The 23617-nt window shown below is 43.3% G+C and overlaps 1 protein-coding gene across 1 annotated transcript in view; it reads left to right on the top strand.

Annotated features, from left to right (window-relative positions):
* Positions 1 to 8932, top strand: part of GPR149 (G protein-coupled receptor 149) — a 216244-nt gene extending 207312 nt beyond the window's left edge. Inside the window, exon 6 of the mRNA XM_078781085.1 lies at positions 8588 to 8932. Coding sequence (XP_078637211.1) covers positions 8588 to 8932 — 345 coding nt within the window. The remainder of the gene's footprint in view (positions 1 to 8587) is intronic.
* The last annotated feature ends 14685 nt before the right edge of the window (positions 8933 to 23617 follow it).

Genomic DNA, 23617 nt, shown 5'->3' with positions numbered 1-23617 from the left:
TTAAAACTGTGGCGGTTATTAGGGTAAATGCCAAATAATTAATACCTTGATACCTATAACGTCACTCGGTCGAGCTCATACCTCCGTCAGGTTGAACAGTTTACCTTTTGTAGCCACTGATGGGCCGAATCTAGATTCGGACCTGAACCAAAATCTAATCGCTTGTTCTCGTCACCAAACCAACTCATTCACCTCGTTCACTTTGTTGTTGCATACTGACCCATTCTGTGTTCTCCCACGAGTTTTGACTTTGTATACAAAAGAAAACAAACCTCCAGGGGCACTGCATCAGGAGCACAACTGTGCCCCCCTCAGGCAATGATTCAACTCACAGCCATGTGCTCCATACAGCCATCATTGTTGTTCCGTCAGTCTCCAGTTTCGTACAGCTCCGTCAGTTGTTGGTGGATTATTGAATTCCTTATGTTATCATTGAAATTTGTAAATACAAGCTGAATACATTGAAAACCTTTTAAAAGGAGGAAAACAACGCCAAACTCAATGGAATATAAAATTTAAACAAATTCTAGACATTTGCAGGTGAATCTAATTTATCTCCAACTCCTCTCCTTCCTCTTACCCTGTATCCTCCAATCCTCCTATCTCCCCATCCCACCCTGCATCCCTCCCCCCCCCCCCCACCTTATCCACTTTCAAAGGAGGAAATTAAAAGGAAGACAAACTCAGACGAACGTTTACATGCTCTCTTCTGTAAGGACTGTGGGCAAGGTGTTTTTGTGCCAAGTCTTGTCTAAATCGGTTTAAATATAAATGTTTGGCAGGCCAGAAATAACGACTTTTCCCTTTCACCTTTGACCCGATTTTTATCATTATTTTCTCCATATTTGCATAATATAGGGTTGAAAATTTCATGAAAAAACTTCAATTGGTAATTAGAGATTGTGGCATGGATGCGCACACACACACACACACACACACACACACACACACACACATATACAAACACACACACATATACATACACACACACACACACACACACACACACACACACACACACACACACACACACATATATACAAACACATACACATACACACATACACACATACACACATACACACATACACACACACATACACACACACACACATATACATACACACACACACACACACACACATACACACACACACACACACACACATACATACACACACACACACACACACATACACATACATGCACATATACACATAGACATTGACACATACACACATACACACACACACACACATGTACATACACATATACACATACACACACACACACACACACACACACACACACACACACATACACACACACACACACATATACATACACACACACACACACACACACATACATACACATATACACATACACACATACATACACATATACACATACACATTCACACATACACACATACACACACACACACACACACACACACACACACACACACACACACACATACACACACATACACACACACACACACACACACACACACACACACATAGACACACACACACACACACATACACACACACATACACACACACACACACACACACACACACACACACACACACACACACACACACATACACACACACACACACACACACATGTATACACACATGTATACACACACACGTACACACTTGCAAAACCCTGTCTCTGTTGTGCATAGGGGAGAAAGGGGGGGTGGGGGGGGGGCAATGACTCTTTCATCTGCATTCTGAGTATTTCATCCTTGCAGAACATTCATCAAAAGACATGACTTTTTGTTGAAAGGTCAGGAAGCCATTTTTGGTGAGAAATTAACTAATTCGGTTCGTAGTGCAGCTAAATGCACTGGACTACCAGTTAGGGGCTGGCAGGATGGCCTAGAGGTAAGCACACCTGCCCCTGAGGTGTCTAGCCTGGGTTAGAAACCCAGCTATAAACGGTCATCCTGGTGTTTCACAGACAAGGTGATTCATCAATGCGTGCGCCATCCTTCGGATTGAACTCAAACTCGGCATTCGTTGTTTGACGTTAAAGACCCCACAATGGCCTTCATGAAGAGTAGCGAGCAAGCTTACGCCACCACACCGAATGTAAATTTCCTGCTCTAACCTACATGGGGCACTGCATCAGCGGCGCGTCTGCACTCCCAGCAAATAATGCTAAATCATGACTAGGTGCTGCATATGGAAGAAAATAAATGACTACGCGTTTTTATAGACACTCGCAGCCAACACAACCTCGTTGGGGAAACGTCAGCTCCCTCCGTCTTTGGACCAACGTAAAAAAAACAACGTCGGGCCGACGTCGGTAAATTGACATCGTCTTTCCAACCAATAAACAACGTCGCCCTGACGTCAACAATTTGCTTTGTTGCAATTGTTGAAAAACAATTGGAAACTAGAGCAACGCTCAGTAGAGAGCAAACCTCCGCCTGGTTGGCCATATGACTCAATGGTGAAGAATCACTTTAAAAATTCTAGTAGCCGGATCCGAATCCACCTCTTCACCAAAATCGAATAATTTCATCTTTTTCACATACGCTGCATCATTGCCAAATTTCGTCCGAATCCGTCCACAACTTTTTGAGATATCTTGTTCACAGAAAAACAAACAATCAGACAGACAGGGGTGAAAACATAACTTCCATCCACCTTTGGTGGCGGAGGCAAAAAAACAATTTGCAACGTTGTTGTTTTAGCTGTGTTAGAATCTTAACAAAGGTCTTGCATACCAAGTAAATCACCATCATCTCAGAATATCCCCTATCCAAAAACCATGAACTTTCCTTCCCAACACTCTCTCCCACCCCTCTACACACACAACCTCTTTTCAGGTTTACAATTTTTCCTTCCTGAGAGTTTCCTTTTGTGCCCATCTTGTCGACCCCATACGTCTTCCCCTAACCCTCATTCCTCCCCACACCCATTATTTGTCCAAATCTCCCTCTATTCTGTCCCTCAATCCTGCCATTTGTGTTTCTCCCTCTCTTTCTACTGCATTCATTTATTTTTTTTGGATACAAGATCGAGGCTCGTGAAAGAGCGACCATTATTCAAACAAGTAAACAAAGTATATAAAAATGGGAGCGGTCGACAAGATGGGGAGAGAAGGGGAGGAAGCACACAAACACAACATTTGAGGGCAGGGACATCGGGAGATGTGTGGGAGGCAGAGGGCCTGGGGGGAGGCAGGATAGGTATAAAACGCAAGGACACCAAGGACTTCCAGGAAAGAAGACAAAAGTCACCTCAAAAAAGTGGATTTGGGGTGAAATTAGCGGGGGTAGAAAAGATCAAGGTTTTGGATGGGGGAATATAAGAGATGGTGGTGAACAGCCGTTTTAAAGACCTGGAGGGAGGAGTGGGATTGAAGAGAGTGAGGGAGTTTCTTTCCCAAGGCGGGAGAAAAGAGGAATGAAGGAGTGAAGGAAGGTGAGCAGAGAGTCTTGATTTTGGCAGTTTAACCATAAGAGGGTTGCAGGCAGATCTTGTGCGACCTGCAGCAGGAATATTTGGGGGACAGAGCCCAGAGAGAGCTGGGGGAGCAAGGCCGGAGAGGAGTCGGTAGAAGACGGAAAGACCACCAACCTACCTGCGGTGAGTGAGTGAAAGGCCCTCGGAGTTAACTTAATCGCGGAGATTCCAATGATTATGAACGCTTTGGTTTCAACAGCGTGAAGACGAGCTAGGTGTGAGGCAGGAGCACCAGCCCAGAGGGGAGAGCAGTACTCCATTGAGCTGCGGATGAAAGCCTTGTATGTGGTGAGGAGCTCAGGTGTGCCAAGGAAGGACTTCGCACGACGGAGGATGCCCAGTCGGCGACTGGCTTTGGAGGCCAGCTTGGAAATGTGGTTTTCCCAGGAAAGATCATGGCAGATAGTGAGACCCAAAAGCTTGAGTGACAGAACTTCTTGGAGAGGATTATTCAGAAAGTAGATGGGAGGGTTGTCCAGTCGGTCTTTTCAGAGAGACATCGTGATGTGAGTTGACAAAGTGGAAGACGCAGGAAACATGGAAGAGTCGATAATATTTAATTTTCTCTGCAATAATAGGACCGATTGAGATCAAATTTTCACCGTAGGAGGGACTCGGTCTGTAGAATATTTTAATGGTAATTATGACGTCACATATCACGTGGTTCGGCCGCCATATTGTTTGTCGTGAAAACACGAAAATCCCTTTTTCTCTGCAACGGTTGAACAGATCGAGGCCAAACGTTGCAGGCAGAATGGCATACCCATGGCGAACAAAAAAGTCAGCGAGCATGACGTCATGCGTCACATGGTTTCAGAGTTATGACGTTTTAAAGCGTGAACCTTTAAAACCAAGCTCCTCCCTCATTTTTGATCCAATCGAGGGGAAACTTCACAGATCTGTTCAGCATGTCAGTCTACTAAAATGTCCTTTTGGAATTTGCGATAGGGCACGTGGTTTGGCAGATATCGTTAATTAAACGAAAATATTTTTTAAAAATGGATATCTCTTGAATCGCTAGTACCTCAGACCGTGAGTTGGTAATTATATAATTCACACTGTGCAATACGTGCAGGCTGCTCCACGGAGCGACCTTGCGGGCTTATCAACGAGGCGAGGCGTGACACACATGTGTGTCAGCATACCTCAGATCAAGTTTGAAAACCAGCATCAACCGTCCATAAATTTGCATATTCGATCATTTTTGACAAAGTTATGGCACTTTGAACTTTGGTAGGGGACAAGTATTGCAGCGCAATACTCAGAATGCTTGTTTTTCAAGATATACTGCTCACAAGGTTCAGACATACATGGCAGCGGCCATCTTGGATTTTGACGTGGCGACCCAATTTTCAATAGCGTTCTTCCTTTTGCGTAGATACACCCACACACCGGATTAGAAGTTCGTAGTTCATTTATCAGTCCCCTACCGGTGTACACCGGAGGGGACTATAGGTTTCCACTCCGCCCCTCCGTCTGTCCGTCCGTCACGCAAAGAACAGTTTTCCGGACTTTTTTTCGAAACTCTTAATGCTAATGATTTCAAACTTGGTACATGGTTTCCTCAGAATACGTTACAGATCAAGTTCGAACTTCACGACGTTTCGATCATTTTTGACAAAGTTATGGCACCTTGTTTGTTCCAGAGTTCTCCTCAAGCCGCACCACGCGCCCTCACCCTCGTCTCGCGCTTTCGGGAGGGGCAGAGCCAAGCCGAGCAACATATATATACACATCGATCATTGATCGTGAACCGGAAAATATAATAAATTACTGATATTTAGCGACTCGAAAGGTTCTTTATCAACAACTTATTTTCTCGTGCTTCTGCTGACCTGTCTGCAAGGTGTATAAATCGAAATCCCGAGTGCGAATCACAGGTGAGCCCGACCTGAGGTAATTAGCGATTGGGAACGATTCAGAACCTGTGGGTAAATAACCCTTGGTAATTTCCCCAACAGTTTTCAGGACGACAGACTGCCGGTAGGGGACATGTATTGCAGCGCAATACTCAGAATGCTTGTTTTTCAAGATATTCTGCTCACAAGCTTCAACGCACGCACGCACACATGCACGCACGGACGCACACACGGACGGAGGGGAAAACCATAGTCCCCCTTTCCCTCCGCGGTGCGACGGGGGACAAAAAACAACAACAAACGGACACATCGGACATACAGTAATAAAGAGTGTGGAAGACAATATGGGGAGAGAGGGGGAAGCACACAAGTACAACATTTGAGAGCAGGGACATTGGGAGATCTGTGGGAGGTAGAAGGCTTGGGGGGAGGAGATGTGGGAAGGGGGTGGGGGTGGGAGAGGTTAAAAAAACACATGGACACAGCTCGGACTTCCAGGAAAGAAGTCGGTATTTAAAAAAAGTGGATCTGGGGTGAATTAACGGGGGTAGAAAAAATATTAACGGGTTGAAAAATTAACGGGGGTTGTTCTGTTGTGTCTTGATATGATCTACGTTTTAGCTCCTCCACGAGCCTCGACTTTGCATATGAACAAGATGTATGGCGGATGAAAAAGAGTAATGAGAAATGTTTATGCAATGATAGTTAAAGAGACCAACTGAAGCTCATTCTTTTTGGGCCTATTAGTCCTGCATTGCTGGAAATGCTGACATAAGCAGCAGTCTAAGGTCGAGAGCATAGTAATTGAGGCAGACATCTTGTGCCCTTAATGGAGCAATGCAAACTGCTGAAGCATGTGTTAATGGTGAACTTTATGTTCTCGTTAAGGGCTCCATGCTTGTCATTCAAAATGGTGCTGATTACTTTTTTCTTTTTTTTGTATACAACATCGAGGCTTGTGAAAGAGCTAACATTGAACTCCTTTGTTCTTGCAATTTTCTTTTTTTGTTTATTAAGACATTAAGTGAATCAATATGAAGTGTGGGTACTGTCACAAGATGGAAAATATGGAAGTCTTCTTAAATCGGCCTTTGCGAACAACAAATTGATACCAAGGCCTAATTTGCAACTTGTATGATGAAATGATTTTGTTGATGCACAAACTCACTTTATGGACTAAATTTTGACGGAATTCGTCCCCAACTTTTTGAAACATCATGATGTGTATTGATTTTGGTCCCATTAATCAAAAGTGAAGAATCGCTTAAAATGTTTAGTATTCAGACCAAGATCTTCACCAAAATTTAATCAATTCGTCATTATCACAAACCCAAACTATCCACTAAATTTTGACAGAATTCGTCCCCAACTTTTTGAAATATCATGATGTGTATTGATTTTGGTCCCATTAATCAAAAGTGAAGAATCACTTAAAATGTTTAGTATTCAGACCGAGATCTTCACCAAAATTTAATCAATTCGTCATTATCACAAACCCAAACTATCCACTAAATTTTGACAGAATTCGTCCCCAACTTTTTGAAATATCATGATGTGTATTGATTTTGGTCCCATTAATCAAAAGTGAAGAATCACTTAAAATGTTTAGTATTCAGACCGAGATCTTCACCAAAATTTAATCAATTCGTCATTATCACAAACCCAAACTATCCACTAAATTTTGACAGAATTCGTCCCCAAATTTTTGAAATATCATGATGTGTATTGATTTTGGTCCCATTAATCAAAAGTGAAGAATCACTTAAAATGTTTAGTATTCAGACCGAGATCTTCACCAAAATTTAATCAATTCGGCATTATCACAAACCCAAACTATCCACTAAATTTTGACAGAATTCGTCCCCAAATTTTTGAAATATCATGATGTGTATTGATTTTGGTCCCATTAATCAAAAGTGAAGAATCGCTTAAAATGTTTAGTATTCAGACCAAGATCTTCACCAAAATCGAATCATTTCGTCATTATCACAAACCCAAACTATCCACTAAATTTTGACAGAATTCGTCCCCAACTTTTTGAAATATCATGATGTGTATTGATTTTGGTCCCATCAATCAAAATTGAAGAATCACTTAAAATCTTTAGTATTCAGACCTAGATCTTCACCAAAATTTAATCAATTCGTCATTATCACACACCCAAACTATCCACTAAATTGTGACAGAATTCGTCCCCAACTTTTTGAAATATCATGATGTGTATTGATTTTGGTCCCATCAATCAAAAGTGAAGAATCGCTTAAAATGTTTAGTATTCAGACCGAGATCTTCACCAAAATCGAATCATTTCGTCATTATCACAAACCCAAACTATCCACTAAATTTTGACAGAATTCGTCCCCAACTTTTTGAAACATCATGATGTGTATTGATTTTGGTCCCATCAATCAAAAGTGAAGAATCGCTTAAAATGTTTAGTATTCAGACCGAGATCTTCACCAAAATTTAATCAATTCGTCATTATCACAAACCCAAACTATCCACTAAATTTTGACAGAATTCGTCCCCAACTTTTTGAAACATCATGATGTGTATTGATTTTGGTCCCATCAATCAAAAGTGAAGAATCGCTTAAAATGTTTAGTATTCAGACCGAGATCTTCACCAAAATTTAATCAATTCGTTATTATCACAAACCCAAACTATCCACTAAATTTTGACAGAATTCGTCCCCAACTTTTTGAAACATCATGATGTGTATTGATTTTGGTCCCATCAATCAAAAGTGAAGAATCGCTTAAAATGTTTAGTATTCAGACCTAGATCTTCACCAAAATTTAATCAATTCGTCATTATCACACACCCAAACTATCCACTAAATTGTGACAGAATTCGTCCCCAACTTTTTGAAATATCATGATGTGTATTGATTTTGGTCCCATCAATCAAAAGTGAAGAATCGCTTTAAATGTTTAGTATTGAGACCCAGATCTTCACCAAAATCGAATCAATTCGTCTCGTCCGTCTCACACCCAAACTATCCACCAAATTTTAACTGAATCCGTCCACACCTTTTTGAGATACCGTGCTCATAGACAAATAGACAGACACACAGACTGTGGGGAAAACTTAAGTGGAGGATGTGACAATAGCTTCAGGTGAAATACAATATTGCATCGTGCAAATACATACCGTGTGTTGGAATATCTTAAATGGCATCAGGATCTTTTCTTTGCTGTTGATTCGTGTTTGTTGTGAATGTGTGTTGTGCAGGAAAATCGCTTTGTCTCCGTTGAGCTGGATGAGTCTGCCTCGTACTCCCTACACATCCCTGCATCAAACCCAGACAACGACAACATCAACATATCTATCCCAGACACGGTTGAAGCCCACCGGCGGAACAGTCGCAAGGACAGTAGTGCCCTTGTTATAGGTACTGAAGGAATATCAATGGTAGAATCTCCTGACGCAGGAAATGTGAGTTGCGGATACCAGGAGGACATACAACTTCTGAACAAGGCTTACCGTGAGCGTGAGGCACAAAGTGCGGACGTCGTGTCGGGCGCGCTCCATGCGACGCTTTCTGAAAAATCTGATGCTAGAAGCGAAAGAAGCTGATAGAGCTCATGTTAAAGATTCCATGTGAAGTCCTAACGCTGAGTATGTCCCAAGACAAACAACTCGGCTGTGCGAGGGAGTGCGAACGACATTGAAATATTCCGATAGAACTTTGACTCATACCTGGAATTGTATGCAGGTAGAGGTATTGTTCAAAGCTGGTTCTGCTTCACAAGTGTGAAGGGCACGTGATATTGTTTCGACTAGACTTTCAGGATGGCGAGACGTTCAAGGCTCAAGTTGAAGGGTGCTCCTTGCAAAATAGCCATCACTTTATCCTGGGGAACAGTTTTCTCCCATGCAATATAATTATTGTCTCTGCTCCTCGGCTCAATTTGCCAAAGCCTGCAAGGGAGGGAGCTGCTGCCCTGCATATCTCACAGGACTACCTGTCATCAAAAATTGATTCCTGCTGCTTTGATTCTGTTTTGTTTACGATGCAAGTGTGACTGAGACGGTTCATTTGCATAGCTATGGCCCCAATAAGTTTCACCCTGGAGGAAATGTGCAGCATTAATCAGGCGGCTAAAGACACAATGGCAACTAGCTCCAGCAGGCAGAAATTTCTTTGAAAGAACAAGTGACGATGAAATGAAAATAGCTCAGCAACCAGGCCCCGGCTCTGTTCTTTATGACCGAGCTAATTAAGGTCTTGGGGGATGAAAGAACTACTCTCGTCCTAGTTGCTGAGAACCATCGTCCAGGCACTTAGGAATGCAAAGAAAATAAACCCAAGCTCTATTTGGGGGAAAAAAACATTGTCCAGCAGTCTTATACAGATCAATACAGGGTTTTGGGGCCTTTTGCAGGTGCAATATGGTCAATCCAGGTCTGCCACCAGAAGACGACCAACACCAGCATTCAAAGCATCACCAACACTGGACACGGCACTACTCGTGTTATGAATGGGGGTGCACCATCATGGAGTGTACACTGTTTCACAAGCTTGTTTAATTCACATGACAGTCGTTTTACGGTACTATTTCACAGCTGAAGTCTCGCGTCTATATCTTTGTCTTGTTCCTTGTTCAATCAAATGAGACTGAAATCGCATCGTTTTTGCATATGGAGTATGTGAGTGATCCAGCTTATGTGGTGCTGCAGGGTGTTTGGGCAATCTCAGATTTGTAGCGATAATATGGTACCTGTTATAGGTATATTAGGGTGTCTAAAGTTGGGAGGTAAGGGATTCACTTTAAAACTTCTGTTCCACAACCAAGCTGCCAAACTACAGAGGATGATAGAATTTTGCAGTCACGATGCAGGAGTCGCACCGGATGCTCAGTAACACGCCATGTCATCAGGTGCAGCCCATTGACTGCGTCAGCAACTATTAAATTGGTAGTACCACTGATTGGCTTGTTAGTGGGGCAGATATGTAACAAAAATTGCACGAGATGTTCACATCCGGCAGAAAGTTTGAAATTTTGCATACAGGGGTATTTTGACATGCTGAGTTCAAAAATTGGCGGATCCAAGAGGTCTGACCAATGGACAGGCCGCCATCTTGAATTCCAATATGGCTGCCAAGACGAAATGTTGATAATCCCTATCTTGGGTTCTAAATGACCTGTGGTGCTCAAATTTTGTACACAAGGGTATGTTGACATGCTGAGTTCAATAAGGCAATAATTTGAAATGTCTGACAAATGGTATGGCCGCCATTTTGAATTCCAATATGGCCGCCAAGACGAAATGTTGAAAATCCCGGGTTCTTTGCAAAAGCAATACCAATTCAATGGATCCCTAGTTGACAAATCATATAACAAGTCAAAGAGCTCATTTCAAAGTATATTTCGTACCAGTTGGCAGCCGTAACATGCTGCAAGCTTTTTTCCATCCGTTTTACTTCTCCTACTGCTCATCTCGGAAGCATTGTCCAGAGCAGAAACATAGTTCTGTGCATGGTAGATTAGCAGCAGAACATTTGCAATTTCCAGCACACCGTTTTTTACACTTGCACTTGATCAGCTCTCGGCACCCTTTTGACGCCTCTGGCATTACTGTCCAAAATGGATGCCAGACATCATCTGCATTTTTAGCCCATCCCCAATCTGCAGGTGAAGGCAGCTCTGGGTTAGCAATTTGGGACTGTCCCCAGATGTGACCGGCCTGAAAGACTGCCCTCTTCACATGTTGACGCAGTGCCTCTTTTGTCGGTGGAATATTTTCCGATTGCCGATTTCCCTGAGCAAACAGCTGCTTGCGTGCTTCGTTCACTTTCTTCAGAGGGGAAGTTCTACTGTACAGAACAACGAAGAACCTCTCTATGTTGTCCATGTCATCATCTGATACTTCCGCTGGTGCATGTGAGAGATGATTGAAGACGTCCCCCAAGTTTGGCATGGAATTCCATATGCTCCACACAGTCTTTTTGCCAACCCCACATATGGCAGAAACAGTATCGCATCCGGAAACAGTATGCAGGAATAGAAGCCCCCATGAGCGTTCAGGGCCAATGTGAGTCGCAATAGTGTGAGCAGCAATGTGCCTGAAATAGTTTCCATGTCCAAATGCCAACCACATTGCACAACCGTCCATAATGCTTGCCATTGCGATAGCCAACACAACCACATCCGTGTCTGTTGCATGAATGACGATACTTCTGTACCCCTGCTGATATGCATGCCAAGCATGTAGCATCATTCGTGAATCAGCCTCTTCATGCGTACATGGTTGAATTTGAGAAACATCAGAAGGGGGCTTTGATTTAACCTCTTCTTCTAAGGTTGTAAGAAGTGTTTTTCCCTCTGGAATAGGCATCGTTTGCAGGGAATCAGCAAGGAAACTGAATAATGTCTTTTTGTTGGAATCTACACGAAGGAAGCTGCTCCAGTTTCGTGGCACGGATGTCTGTTCAGTCACATGGAGTGGTATGCCAGTGCCACGACCAAGCCTGGTGCCTTCTTTGAGACTGTCCGTTCTGTAGGTGTCCCACACCACATCAACACGCATCACAGTCCCCTCATTTAACTTTCGGGCAATGTACGGAAGGACCTGTTTCTGTGCATAGTCACCAAATGTCCTGATCACACTGTTGCACTTCTTAGGCTCCAAATGATGGACTAAGGCAGCCCCATCGAAAATACGAACTTCTCCTTTGGGCGCATCACGAGGACGTTGTGCTAAAGCTTCCAAACAGGGCAAAAGATCAGCCTTGCCGGTTGGTGGCCGCATTGTATTGATACCTTCAGCCAATGCAGGTGGCCACCCATGACACTCATATTCATAAAATGTGTTAAGATCACCATCTCTAGTTTGGCTAGAAATGTACATTCGTGAGAAGAGCTCCACATTACTTTTCATACGTGTAATCTTCGCCTCAGACTTTCCAGGTGTTTTCTTGGGCTTCGATTTCAACAGTGGCAGATTGTTCTTTGAAATGCTATCATAGAAATTGTCAGAAGGATCCTTGATTCGCTGCCCCACAAATCCGTCAAATTGTGTTTTGCCAGTGTCCTCCATGGATCGCACTGCGGCTATCACTTCATCAGGCATGATGACCTTTGTGTCAAGCACATACAAGTCATTACTGTCTTCCGCAAACGGGTTTCCAAGTTTTTCAAAGGAACTGATTGCATTATTGAGATCTGATGCAAAGGATTTCTGGACACTAGGCAATTGTTCGTGGTGGCAGACATCAGTTTGCCTCTGTCTTTGAAACTGGTCCTCAAACTCATTCAGGATTCTGGCTATTTCTGCACCAGCTACCATCCACCGAAGAAGAGCCCCTTCATTCTCAGTAATTCCAATGACTCGACCATCACCTTTCACATAAGCGTTCTGCTGTTCGTGTATCTGATCGTGTGCCATAGCAGAGAACTTGTGTGATGACTTCTGAGTGACAAAGTTCCCCTTGACAAATTCACGATGGATATCCATGGAATCGTTTGAAAGTTCCTGAAGGTCTGTTACATGCACTGTCAACCATCTGGCGTAATGGTAATGGTCCATGGCAAACATCCACGGAATGATCGCCGTGAGAGTCTCCACATAGAGCGTGTAGTTGGCTTCCCGTTGTGATCTTATGAATGCCAAGAGAAGACACTCCAACTGCAAGACTTTATTCCAGTAGCAAAACTGGGGGTACTTTGTAGCCATCTTCTTGCTCCAAAGATCAAATGATTGTAAATCTTCAGTTTCACATGTTTTCCGGTAGTCATCGTATGCCTTTCGCTGCAGAGCGTACAACGCCGCTACTGTGACTTGGTGTGCCCATTATGACCTCGATATTTGCGAACCTTTGTGAAGACTATCTGCTCTTCCCTCTGTTGTTACACCAGCACTGGTCATTACACTTGCACAGCCACTCCCCTCCAGGAAGCTGCCGATCGCTTTCAACAAGGCCATCTCTACATGAAGTCCTCCCATCATCACAACAAACTTGTCTTCACCATATATACCTGGCCAAGTCCATTGAATCTTCTTTGCAATTGCATAGAGTGGTTGATCAACGGTCAGAACTGGAACTTGTCTGGGGTTTACTAGTTCTGTCACCTGCTTGATTAAATTCATTCCATGCTTCACCATTGCCAATGTGTGAGCACTCTCGCGGAACAGAGGTAGCAGTCCTGTAATTGCAGGAGGCCGAGGAACTTCAACCTGCAGATTTGCCATGTATGCTGACCAGGAGATATTATCTTCACTCTCAAGACCTTCCTTCTCCTGCAGACTTTGTACAAACGAAAGCCACTGACTTTCTTTGTCCTGTATTCCGGAGGACACACTTGGAGTGGATGGACCTTTTGGTTTTCTTGGAATGGAATTATTAGTTGGAAATGTTTCAGGAGGCACATCACTGTAAGATGCAGGAAGGGCGGCTATGGTTTTGGAGCGCTGTTTGTTCTCATTCTCAGTGACATTCTCATGATTTCGAATGCTGCCACTTTTGTCATGTGAAACATGTTGTGTCAGTGATAACGCGGTTCCATGAAATGAACTTTGTGCTGATGCTGATGATGGGTTGTGATCTATGTTGTCTAGGTTGCCTGTTGTGAATATTCCACTTCGCAATTTTGTTGGACACACAACGCCGTCATGTTTGTATATTTCTATGACTCTGTTGGCCTCATCTGTGGATACCTCCAGTATGCGATCATAGGAAACACACAAACCATGTTGAAAAAGAACGTCAACGAGATCCCGTTTCCTTGTTTTGCTATGAATGAGAAGACCCAGGTAAAGTGGCAGTGATGTTTCACGTTTCAAATTGTGACGTACTGCTGTAGTTTCCAACCTTCCTCGTTTCATAGTGTTGAATGTTACAAGTTGAGTTAAGGATTGCACAGAGACGCCTCCCTTGTTGTTGGCGTTTTGTTTTTGTATGTTTGTACCAGCAAGAATCATTTCCATCAACGCTGCCAATGATGGTGGTGAGTTGTTATATGATTCGTTAACTAGGGATCCATTGAATTGGTATTGCTTTTGCAAAATATCTTTGCGCACAATCTGGGCAGCTCTCATGAGAATGACCGCGTCGTTGTCAGAGCTTTGTCTACAAGCATGCAATAAAGCTTCACCAATGTCCTCTTTGAATGACAGTGCCACTTCATGGCTGCTCTTATGTGCCTCAAGTTGCGGAAGGTGTCTGAGAAGCTTGTCCTTAAGGTGAGTTGAATTAATCCTCTTTGAGATATCACCTCCCAGTTGTGCCAGACGTTCTGTATAAAGCTTTGTGAGATCGGCTAACTTGAAAGTGTAACTGTCATCTGTACACTTCATTTCTTCCAAATAGGCTATCAATTCGGCCAAAGCTACTGATTCTGGTGGCATATTTTCACTTGAACTGGCTTCCTCATTCTTTCTTACAAATGATCTGTATCGAGTGTGGAGAACAGTCATGCACTTCTTGTGATAAACAGCATCTGATGCCGTCATATCACCTACAGACAATCTAGCCAGGAGTTTTGTATCCCTCAATTCTGTTGCCATCAATTGAACATTGGAATCTACATTTTTTGTTGCCGCTCTGTGGACTATTTCTTCATTACTGATAATGCTATCACAAAAGAAACATGTGCTAGCAGTACTCTGTTCAACGGATGGAGATTTGAAACTTGTTCTGAGTCTTTTCTTAACAGGCGAGTAAGTTTCTTCACCAAGTTTAAGGTCTGAACTTTGCTTTCTTTCCCTTGATTCAGCCCTGGCCACACGAGAGCTGCTGCACTGCACATAACAGTTTTTGTGCCATTTGGCAGCATGCGCAGCTAGGGTTTCTGCAATACCGCAACCATCATCTAGTCGGGAAATGTTTATCCCGCAAGGCAAGGCACCTAAATCATTCAATGCCTTGAGATTTTGAGCAAGATTCTCGTAGACGTCTAGACACGACTGATTGCTGCCCTTACGTGCATCTCTTAGTGGTTCATTTTCAGAACGTTTCTGGCAAAGAGCGCAAATGTTCCAGTCTGTTGGCATTGGAATTGTTGACGATGTTTTCTTTGATTTCGACATTGGATCTGAAAGAGAAAAAACATTTAAAAAATAAATTATTGGAATGTCATGTGAATGTTCAGTTCCGGCAGAAAGTGTTAAATTTCACATACAGGGGTATTTTGGGGCGCTGAATTTCCCAAATTTCTACTGCCTTCGACAAAATTACAAACCCATCAGTAGATTTGAGATGCAACAATTTTCCAGTTATCATAATAATGCTCAAATGATTTAACATTATGACATTACCGTACACTGTGCTATTAAAGCAATGAAAACATCGATGTTTGTCTTGGCGGCCATATTGGAATTTAAAATGGCGGCCATACCGTTTGTCAGACATTTCAAATTATTGTATTATTGAACTCAGCATGTCAACATACCCTTGTGTACCAAATTTCAGCGCCACAGGTCATTTAGAACCCAAGATAGGGAATTTCAACATTTCGTCTTGGCGGCCATATTGGAATTCAAGATGGCGGCCGGTCCATTGGTTAGATCTCTTGGATCCGCCAATTTTTGAAATCAGCGCCCCAAAATACCCCTGTATGCGAAATTTCACACTTTCTGCCGGAAATGAACATCTTTTTCACATATCTGCCCCACTATGTGCTCCAATTGGCTAATGGTGAGTCTTGTTGTTTGGTTCACAGTGGCATAAATTATGATGTGGAAAGGCATTAAGAGCACGGAACGTGTGTGTCAGCTGTGGTGGTCTTCCCACCTCTAAGGTATCCGGAAGTGCTCGCTACCCCAAGGGTGGCAGTTTGCGGAGTTCCTAAGAAATTTGAATGCCTATAAACTTTTCACTATCAGGTGATTATCTGTTGTTGTAAATGCACAGGAAATATTGAAAAAACAAGAGCAATGCGACTGTCGCCAATATGCCTCCTCATAGTCCCACAACGGGTAGATGCTCTCCTTCACTGTCCTAAAAATAAACAAGTTTGATTTAAATCCTTTCAGCTGTGTTCAAGTATCACATTTTCACCAGCCATGACAGGTTTCACATCGATCGGTTAAGCGGTTCAGAGGAGGGATTTTTTTTAAATAATCGGCTTCAAAGCTAATATGGCTACCACACCACGTGACATATGACCTTTAAAAATGTACACTCTGCATATGTATGTGTAGGGGATCACGTTTGTGAAGTTTCGTGTTAATCGGATTAGGTTCGTTTTTCTATCCAAGATGGCTGCCAAACCACGTGACCTATAACATCATCATTTTCAAACTATATGCAACAATTGTGTTAGATGATATTTGAAAATTTTCACATCGATAGAATAAGCAGTTACAGAGATATAATTATTTAATATTTTCCTTCAAGCCAATATGTCTGCCACACAATGTGACCAATGACGTTTTTGTGGTCATCTTTTAATATCCATGCCCAGTCAATGACACACGTAAAGTTTCGAGTCAATCGAATTGGTGGTTTGGGAGAAGATCTTTTTTCAGGCTTTAGGTTAAATCCAATATGGCTGCCAAAACATGTGACCAATGATGTCATAAATTTAATATTTCAATACAAATGTGTCAAAGATCATGTGCATGCAATTTCAGATTGTTAGGATAAGGAATTCGATTGAAACATTTTTGGCTGGTATACCACTTCACCTATGATGTCATAATTGTCATGCTTTTGTTCCCCATCGGGAGTACTTGGCAATGTGCCAAGTTTCAAATTTTTCCATTCAACGGTCTCCCAGAAAGAATTTTATTTTTGTTTGTGTTTAATCCAAGATGGCTGCCATACCACGTGACCTATGACGTCGCAATTATCATAAACATTCTGTATGGGTGTCACTCCTACCCTGAAGGTTTCGTCTCAATCGGACATGTGGTTGCTGAGAAAAACGAGGTTTAGCCCAGTCGGACGGACGGACAGACGTATGTACGGACGGACGTACGGATAACCCGAAAACCTAATGCCAACGGCCACCTTCGGGGGCGGAGGCATAAAAACAACTATTGGCAGAGTGAGTACTTGACTGTATTTTCTCATACATCATAATTCTGGCGAACATGGCAGAAATCACCTCCAAATCCCAAAAACATTAGTTCATCACAATCAAAACAGTCCAGCAATGTCTTGGTCCTTGTGTTTCTTTCTGCGTGACTATATTTGAGTATTCTGTCTTTTGGCACAACACCAATTAAAGATTTTCGTTATAACTGGAGATTCCACAAGCCATTCCTCCAATTGCACATACGACCAAATCAGTGATTGTTGATGACTGGAGAAATGTTGAGGGTCCAAAAGCATTTCCAAGTTGTGATCTCCTGAACTGGGTTTTCAAAAGTGTAATGTGGATGTATTAAGCTAAATAATGCACATTTTCAGTTGTTTGGTTTTGAGGACAATATAGTCAGGTTCACTATGTAATTTCGTTGGAATTTTTGGGGGATTTGGAAAACTATATATTTTTGGAAACTATATTTTGTAGTCAGTCAGAAAACCAATGTTGCTATTTGCACAGACTCCTGTATAGCGACCATCTTGGATTTTCAAAATTGCCGCCGTAGAACTAATTTTTCTCAATATCTCAGCTTCTAAATAACATAGAGCTTTGATTCTAACGGCTAAACATACATTTTCAAGGGCCCCGAATCCAATGGTAACAAGTTCGATAAGCTAGACATGACCATAGAGCTCCTATGTGGCGGCCATCTTGGATTTTTCAAACTGGCCGCCGTAAATTTGATGTTTCTCAATATCTCAGCTTCTAAACAACATAAAGCTTTGATTCTAACGGCTAAACATACATTTTCAAGGGCCCCGAATCCAATGGTAACAAGTTCGATAAGCTAGACATGACCATAGAGCTCCTATGTGGCGGCCATCTTGGATTTTTCAAACTGGCCGCCGTAAAACTGATGTAACTCACCTTCTAAAGAGCACAGAGCTTTGATTCATCATTGAGTAAAGTCATCATCATCCTCATCATCGCTTTCGTTCATCACATCTTGAGAGTCCTCATCATTTTGGCACTGGATGTCACACTGACAAAGGTCTGTACAAGCCAAGTTGTTTGTTCTGCAGGAACATCTAGATGAAGAACAGTCTGTTTTGCACTGACATCTAACCATTTGAATGATGGCCTTGGGGGCTGGAGGCTCCTCAGTTGTGGTTGGTTTCACTTTTCCATCCGTGTCTTTGTAAAAGCCGTTTTGCAGGGGATTCAGCTGAGGATCCTGTTGAGCAATGCTTGCCTGAGCCTAACTCTGGCTTGGATATGGACTCTAAGGATGTGCTGCTTGAGAGCTCCAAGAGTAGGAGGAAGCCTGTCACTTTCTGCCATGTGTTTGCAAAAGAGATACCATCGTAGTTCGGGGATGCTGTCGATGTGGATGCCATTTGGAGAGTAAGCAGCGCATACAAAGTTAGCCAGTGTGGACAACATGTCCTTCAGTTGCATCTGAAAGCATTCGCACGGTGTCTATGACATCTTCACTTGCTTTGAGGTAGACATGCAGCCAGGTTGCTTTGCCTATTCGAGAGAACCTCCCAGTGTTGTCTGCCCCTGTGAAAGCATGATAGGCTGGCAATGCCTTTGCTCTTTCGACCCCTAGAGCTGTCCACAGTGGCTCTATTTGAAGTATTCCAGAGGCCATGGAAATGGATGTATTCCTCAGCAGTAGGTCATAGTTTGCTATGACTAGTACCAGGACATCTGTGTCGGGAGAGAAGAACACCAACTGCGCATCATGTGGGTTTCGCTGGGATGCCAGTACGGCCTGGTGGATCAACAGGGTGTCAGCTTCTTCATGGTTGTTGTCCTCGAAGAGCAGGTCACTGTTGCTCCTAGTACGCCCTGAAGCAGACGTGATGATCAACTTGGATGAGTGACTGTTGTATTCTAGAGTTTTCGCTGCCAGATAGTCAGTCAGATCAGCCTTTGTTTTGTCATGAGAAAGGAATCTGCTCATTGGGATGTGTTTGATGTTGGTGTCATCTCTGACTTGATACTGTACTGCATCCTTTCCTTGCCTGCTTTTAGCCCTGGTAGCACTCTTCAGAGAATCGTTTTTGTACGTGTCAAAGACCAGTATGATCTCATCACAATCTTTTGTTAGAGACATGAGTCTGTCATTGAAGCATTCACCCAGATCGTTGACTTTCACTACAGTGGCTGGTTTCTTTGTCAGCTTATGCACAAGTACCATCCCATCCACCAGTGCAATCTTCCGACTTGTAGGTTTACTAGATGTGGATGCCATAGTTCTTGTATCCATTGGATCTTCTTGTAGAACACTTGCAGCTGGTGTCTGCTGCTGATCTTTGGGGTGAATTTCTGCTCTTGCTAACTTGTCGAGGAGATGAATTAACTTCGACTTGTCAGTGCATGGAAGAATTGTCCCATCTGGAGCGAACAGTGCTCTTGGTGTCACAGTGAACTCGTAATTTCCGATGGCATATTTCTGGTTGACGTCTCTGTTTGACTTGGCAAGGACCATGAGCCTTCCGTACAGTTCCTTAGTCTCCTTCAGATCCACAGTCCTGTCTCTGAGTTTCATTGTGGTTCTCTTGTTCCCAGACGTGAACATCTTGTTGTTCTCCTTCTTGACTGGTGCCCAGAGGCTAACATCTCCATTGATACGCTCCGACACGTAGTCTTCATACAACTTCTGACCAGTGACATCAATGTTCAAGATCTGTGGTACATACTCGTCTGGGATGTAAGCATTCGTTATCACATTGTGCAGCTTGTCACCTTCAGTGTCAAATGGATTCCCGTGACTCAGTATCGCAGCCTTGATCTTGTTGATTGCTTCATGCTCCCTCTTGACCGCACTTGGACCAAGGTCATGATGTTCTGTGATCTTGTCACCTTCCAGGCCAAACTGACTCTTGAAGTCTTTTGACAGGCATGATAATTCTGGTGTAACCATGAAGAATATCTGTCTGGCATTGGCATTGTTAGAGATGCCAATCAGTCCAGAGTGAATCTTCATCAGCTTGTTCAGATGTTCACATGCATGATCTGGTCCAATGGATACAAACGGGATGTCATTCTTGGTTACTGATAGATTGCCAGCTCCTAGTTCTTCCCGGGTCCTAGGGTGATTGGTTCTTAGGTCATACATGTCTGCGATGTATCGGGGCCAGAGCCGCTTGTATTTGATCTGGTCCATGGCAAAGAATAACTTGCTCAGTTCTTCTCCAGCTTGGAGGTGAAGCACCAGGTCAGCACTCCGTGATGCTGCCACGAATAACAGGATTGTCTCCACCCGATGTAGATAGTTCATCATTGACTTGAACATTGCATTCTTGGATCTCCGTGCTTCCCACTCCTCGAGTGCCGTCACCACCCCATCAGATGTCAAGACTTGAAGGAGTTTGGTGTTTGCTTGTTTTACAGATTCAGCTTTCGTGCACTTGTTCGTCTCAGCACAGGCAGCTTCTACTCCCTCTGTTGCCTCGAAACACACATCCTTTACTTGTGGGTTGTCCTTCAAGAACTCCTCCAGAACCATTTCATAAAGTGCTACATATGAATATATATGGGCACGGAGAGACCGCTTGTAGTGTGTACATATCAGGATTTGCCGCGTCGTGGCTGGACCATAGACATCAGCTTCTACCCAAGCATCATCAATGCCTGAGTTCTCCATGGAGGCTCCGAGGGCTCGGAGAGCCGCCATGACAACATGCAGCTCACCCAGTCTGGGGACGACTGTGCGTTTCAAGTCAGGTCTTGCATCCAGCAGTTGCACCACCTCGTAGAGGGCCATGTCAAATGAAATTACAGTGGGATGATCTTCACCAACTGCCAACATCCTTAGCTGACTGGCTTGCATGATCACGGTCAGTAGGGTTGGCCACTCATGCGCCACCTCTGGAAGTAGTGGCAAGGCACCAACCCGAGTCATGGACTGGCGTTCAGACAAGAGCGAGTTGTATCCTGCCCAACCTGGAATCTTGCTGGAGTGTTCCCTCGCTTTCATCCTGGATAGAGCAGAAGCAACAACCCACCCCAGTTGTGTCAGTTGATAGGATCTGGAGACCCCCTTGTTGATGACAAACTCCTCTGTTCTCTTCGTAAGCTGTGGTTTCGGCTTGTCACAGTGCAGCACATCTACATGGTATGGAGTGACTGATAGACTCTGTGCATCACCGATGATCAGAGGTTGCGCAACTGGTTCTCCAGGGACATCTGACTTCTGGTACACTGCAGTAATCGTTGCATGAGTGGTTCCTTTCCCATCAGGAGTATCCTCGGCAAAGTCCGTGTTGTCTGCAGCAAAGAACACAAAGGCTCCCCTTTTCAGGAATGGTGGCACGTACAGACCTTCAAACTGCCTGGTGTTTTCTACGACAGCATTGGCAAGAGCAGTTTCCATGAGGAGGGCGCGGACAATCGAAACACAGTAGCCATGTGCATTGAGAAGTCCCATCAGCTTTTTGTTGCATGTGTCATGATGGACAGTCAGAGCCAATCCCAGGACTTGGGGGTTTTCTCTTGAATGGGGTGGCCTGAATGTTGCGGATTCGCTGCTTGGTTTGTACTTCACCTGTCTGTTGGATTTGAATCCATACATGATGTTCTGACTCACAGTGAGTGTTGATCTGTCAACAACACTGGTCCTCTTCTCAGTTTCCAGTTTGTCGACAGGCCCTACCATTACCCAGCGGATCATGGTGTATAGTTCAGCCGGAACATCGTTGATATCGCTGGACACCTGTATGGTATTTGCTTCCTGGTCCTTCTTAATGAATTCTGCGATGCTCTTCCATATCACTTGTGCTGCTTTGTAGATTGTCTTCATGTGTTGTTCTATGGTCATGTCTAGCTTATCGAACTTGTTACCATTGGATTCGGGGCCCTTGAAAATGTATGTTTAGCCGTTAGAATCAAAGCTTTATGTTGTTTAGAAGCTGAGATATTGAGAAACATCAATTTTACGGCAGCCAGTTTGAAAAATCCAAGATGGCCGCCACATAGGAGCTCTATGGTCATGTCTAGCTTATCGAACTTGTTACCATTGGATTCGGGGCCCTTGAAAATGTATCTTTAGCCGTTAGAATCAAAGCTCTATGTTATTTAGAAGCTGAGATATTGAGAAAAATTAGTTCTACGGTGGCAATTTTGAAAATCCAAGATGGCCGCCATACAGGAGTCTGTGCAAATAGCAACATTGTTTTTCTGACTGACTATACAATATAGTTTCCAAAAATATATAGTTTTCCAAATCCCCCAAAAAAATCCAACGAAACTTTAAATCTGGACATACTGAACCTGACTAATATGAAGGAATGAATGTTTCACCTTTTCATTTTTCTTTTCTTCATTTTTGGTTGAGATCTTCACCGCATAATCTTTGTAGTAAGGGCTGTTTTAGCTAGAAACAGGCATCCACAACCATCCTTGTCCATGTTGGGGACATTGGCCGAGGCTCTTGTGTGAATGAGATGAAAATTTTTAATTGAGATTTTTTGTCACTGATCTACACATAATACCCCATAATGTCAAAGTAGAATTTATTTTTAGAAACTTTTACAAAACAATTAAAAATGAAATACAGAAATATCTAATTTGCATAAGTATTCAACCCATATTGTCCTGCATAAGTATTCAATACTTAGTAGAAGCGCCTTTAGCAGCGATTACAGCTTAGAGTTTTGTTGGGTATGTCTGTATCAGCTTTGCACATCTGGATTTTGGGAGTTTCTCCCATTCTGTCGATTTTCTCAAGATCTGTCAAGTTGGATGGGGAGCTTCGGTGAATAGCAATCGTCAAGTCTTTCCACAGGTTATCAATGGGATTCAAGCCTAGGCTTTGGCTGGGCCACTCAAGGACTTTCACGTTCTTGTTCTGAAGCCAATCCGTTGTTGCTTTGGCTGTATGCTTGGGGTCATTGTCCTGTTGGAGTGTAAATCTTCACCGCAGCCTTAGGTCTTTTGCACTCTGAAGCAGGTTCTCCTCAAGGATTTGCCTGTATTTGTCTCCATTCGTTGCTCTCTATCATTTCAAGTGTCTCAGTCCCTGGTGCTGAAAAGCATCACCATAGCATGATGCTGCCACCACCATGCCAATCTCCCATAAAGCCTAGATTTGTGAAGTGCTGCAGAGAGAGTTGTCCTTCTAGCAGGTTCTTCCATCTCAGCCATGGAACTCCAGTTCTGTCAAAGTGATCAATGGGGTCTTGGTCACCTCCCTGACCAAGGTCCTTCTTGTCCTGTTGCTCAGTTTGGTTGGATGGACAGCTTTTGGAAGAGTCTGGATAGTTCAATATTCTTTCCATTT

Source organism: Myxine glutinosa, chromosome 6 (genome assembly GCF_964187855.1).
Source record: "Myxine glutinosa chromosome 6, kmMyxGlut1.1, whole genome shotgun sequence".
NCBI lineage: Eukaryota > Metazoa > Chordata > Myxini > Myxiniformes > Myxinidae > Myxine > Myxine glutinosa.
Note: the sequence above shows the minus strand (reverse complement) of the source record. Positions and strands in the feature narration are given on the sequence as shown.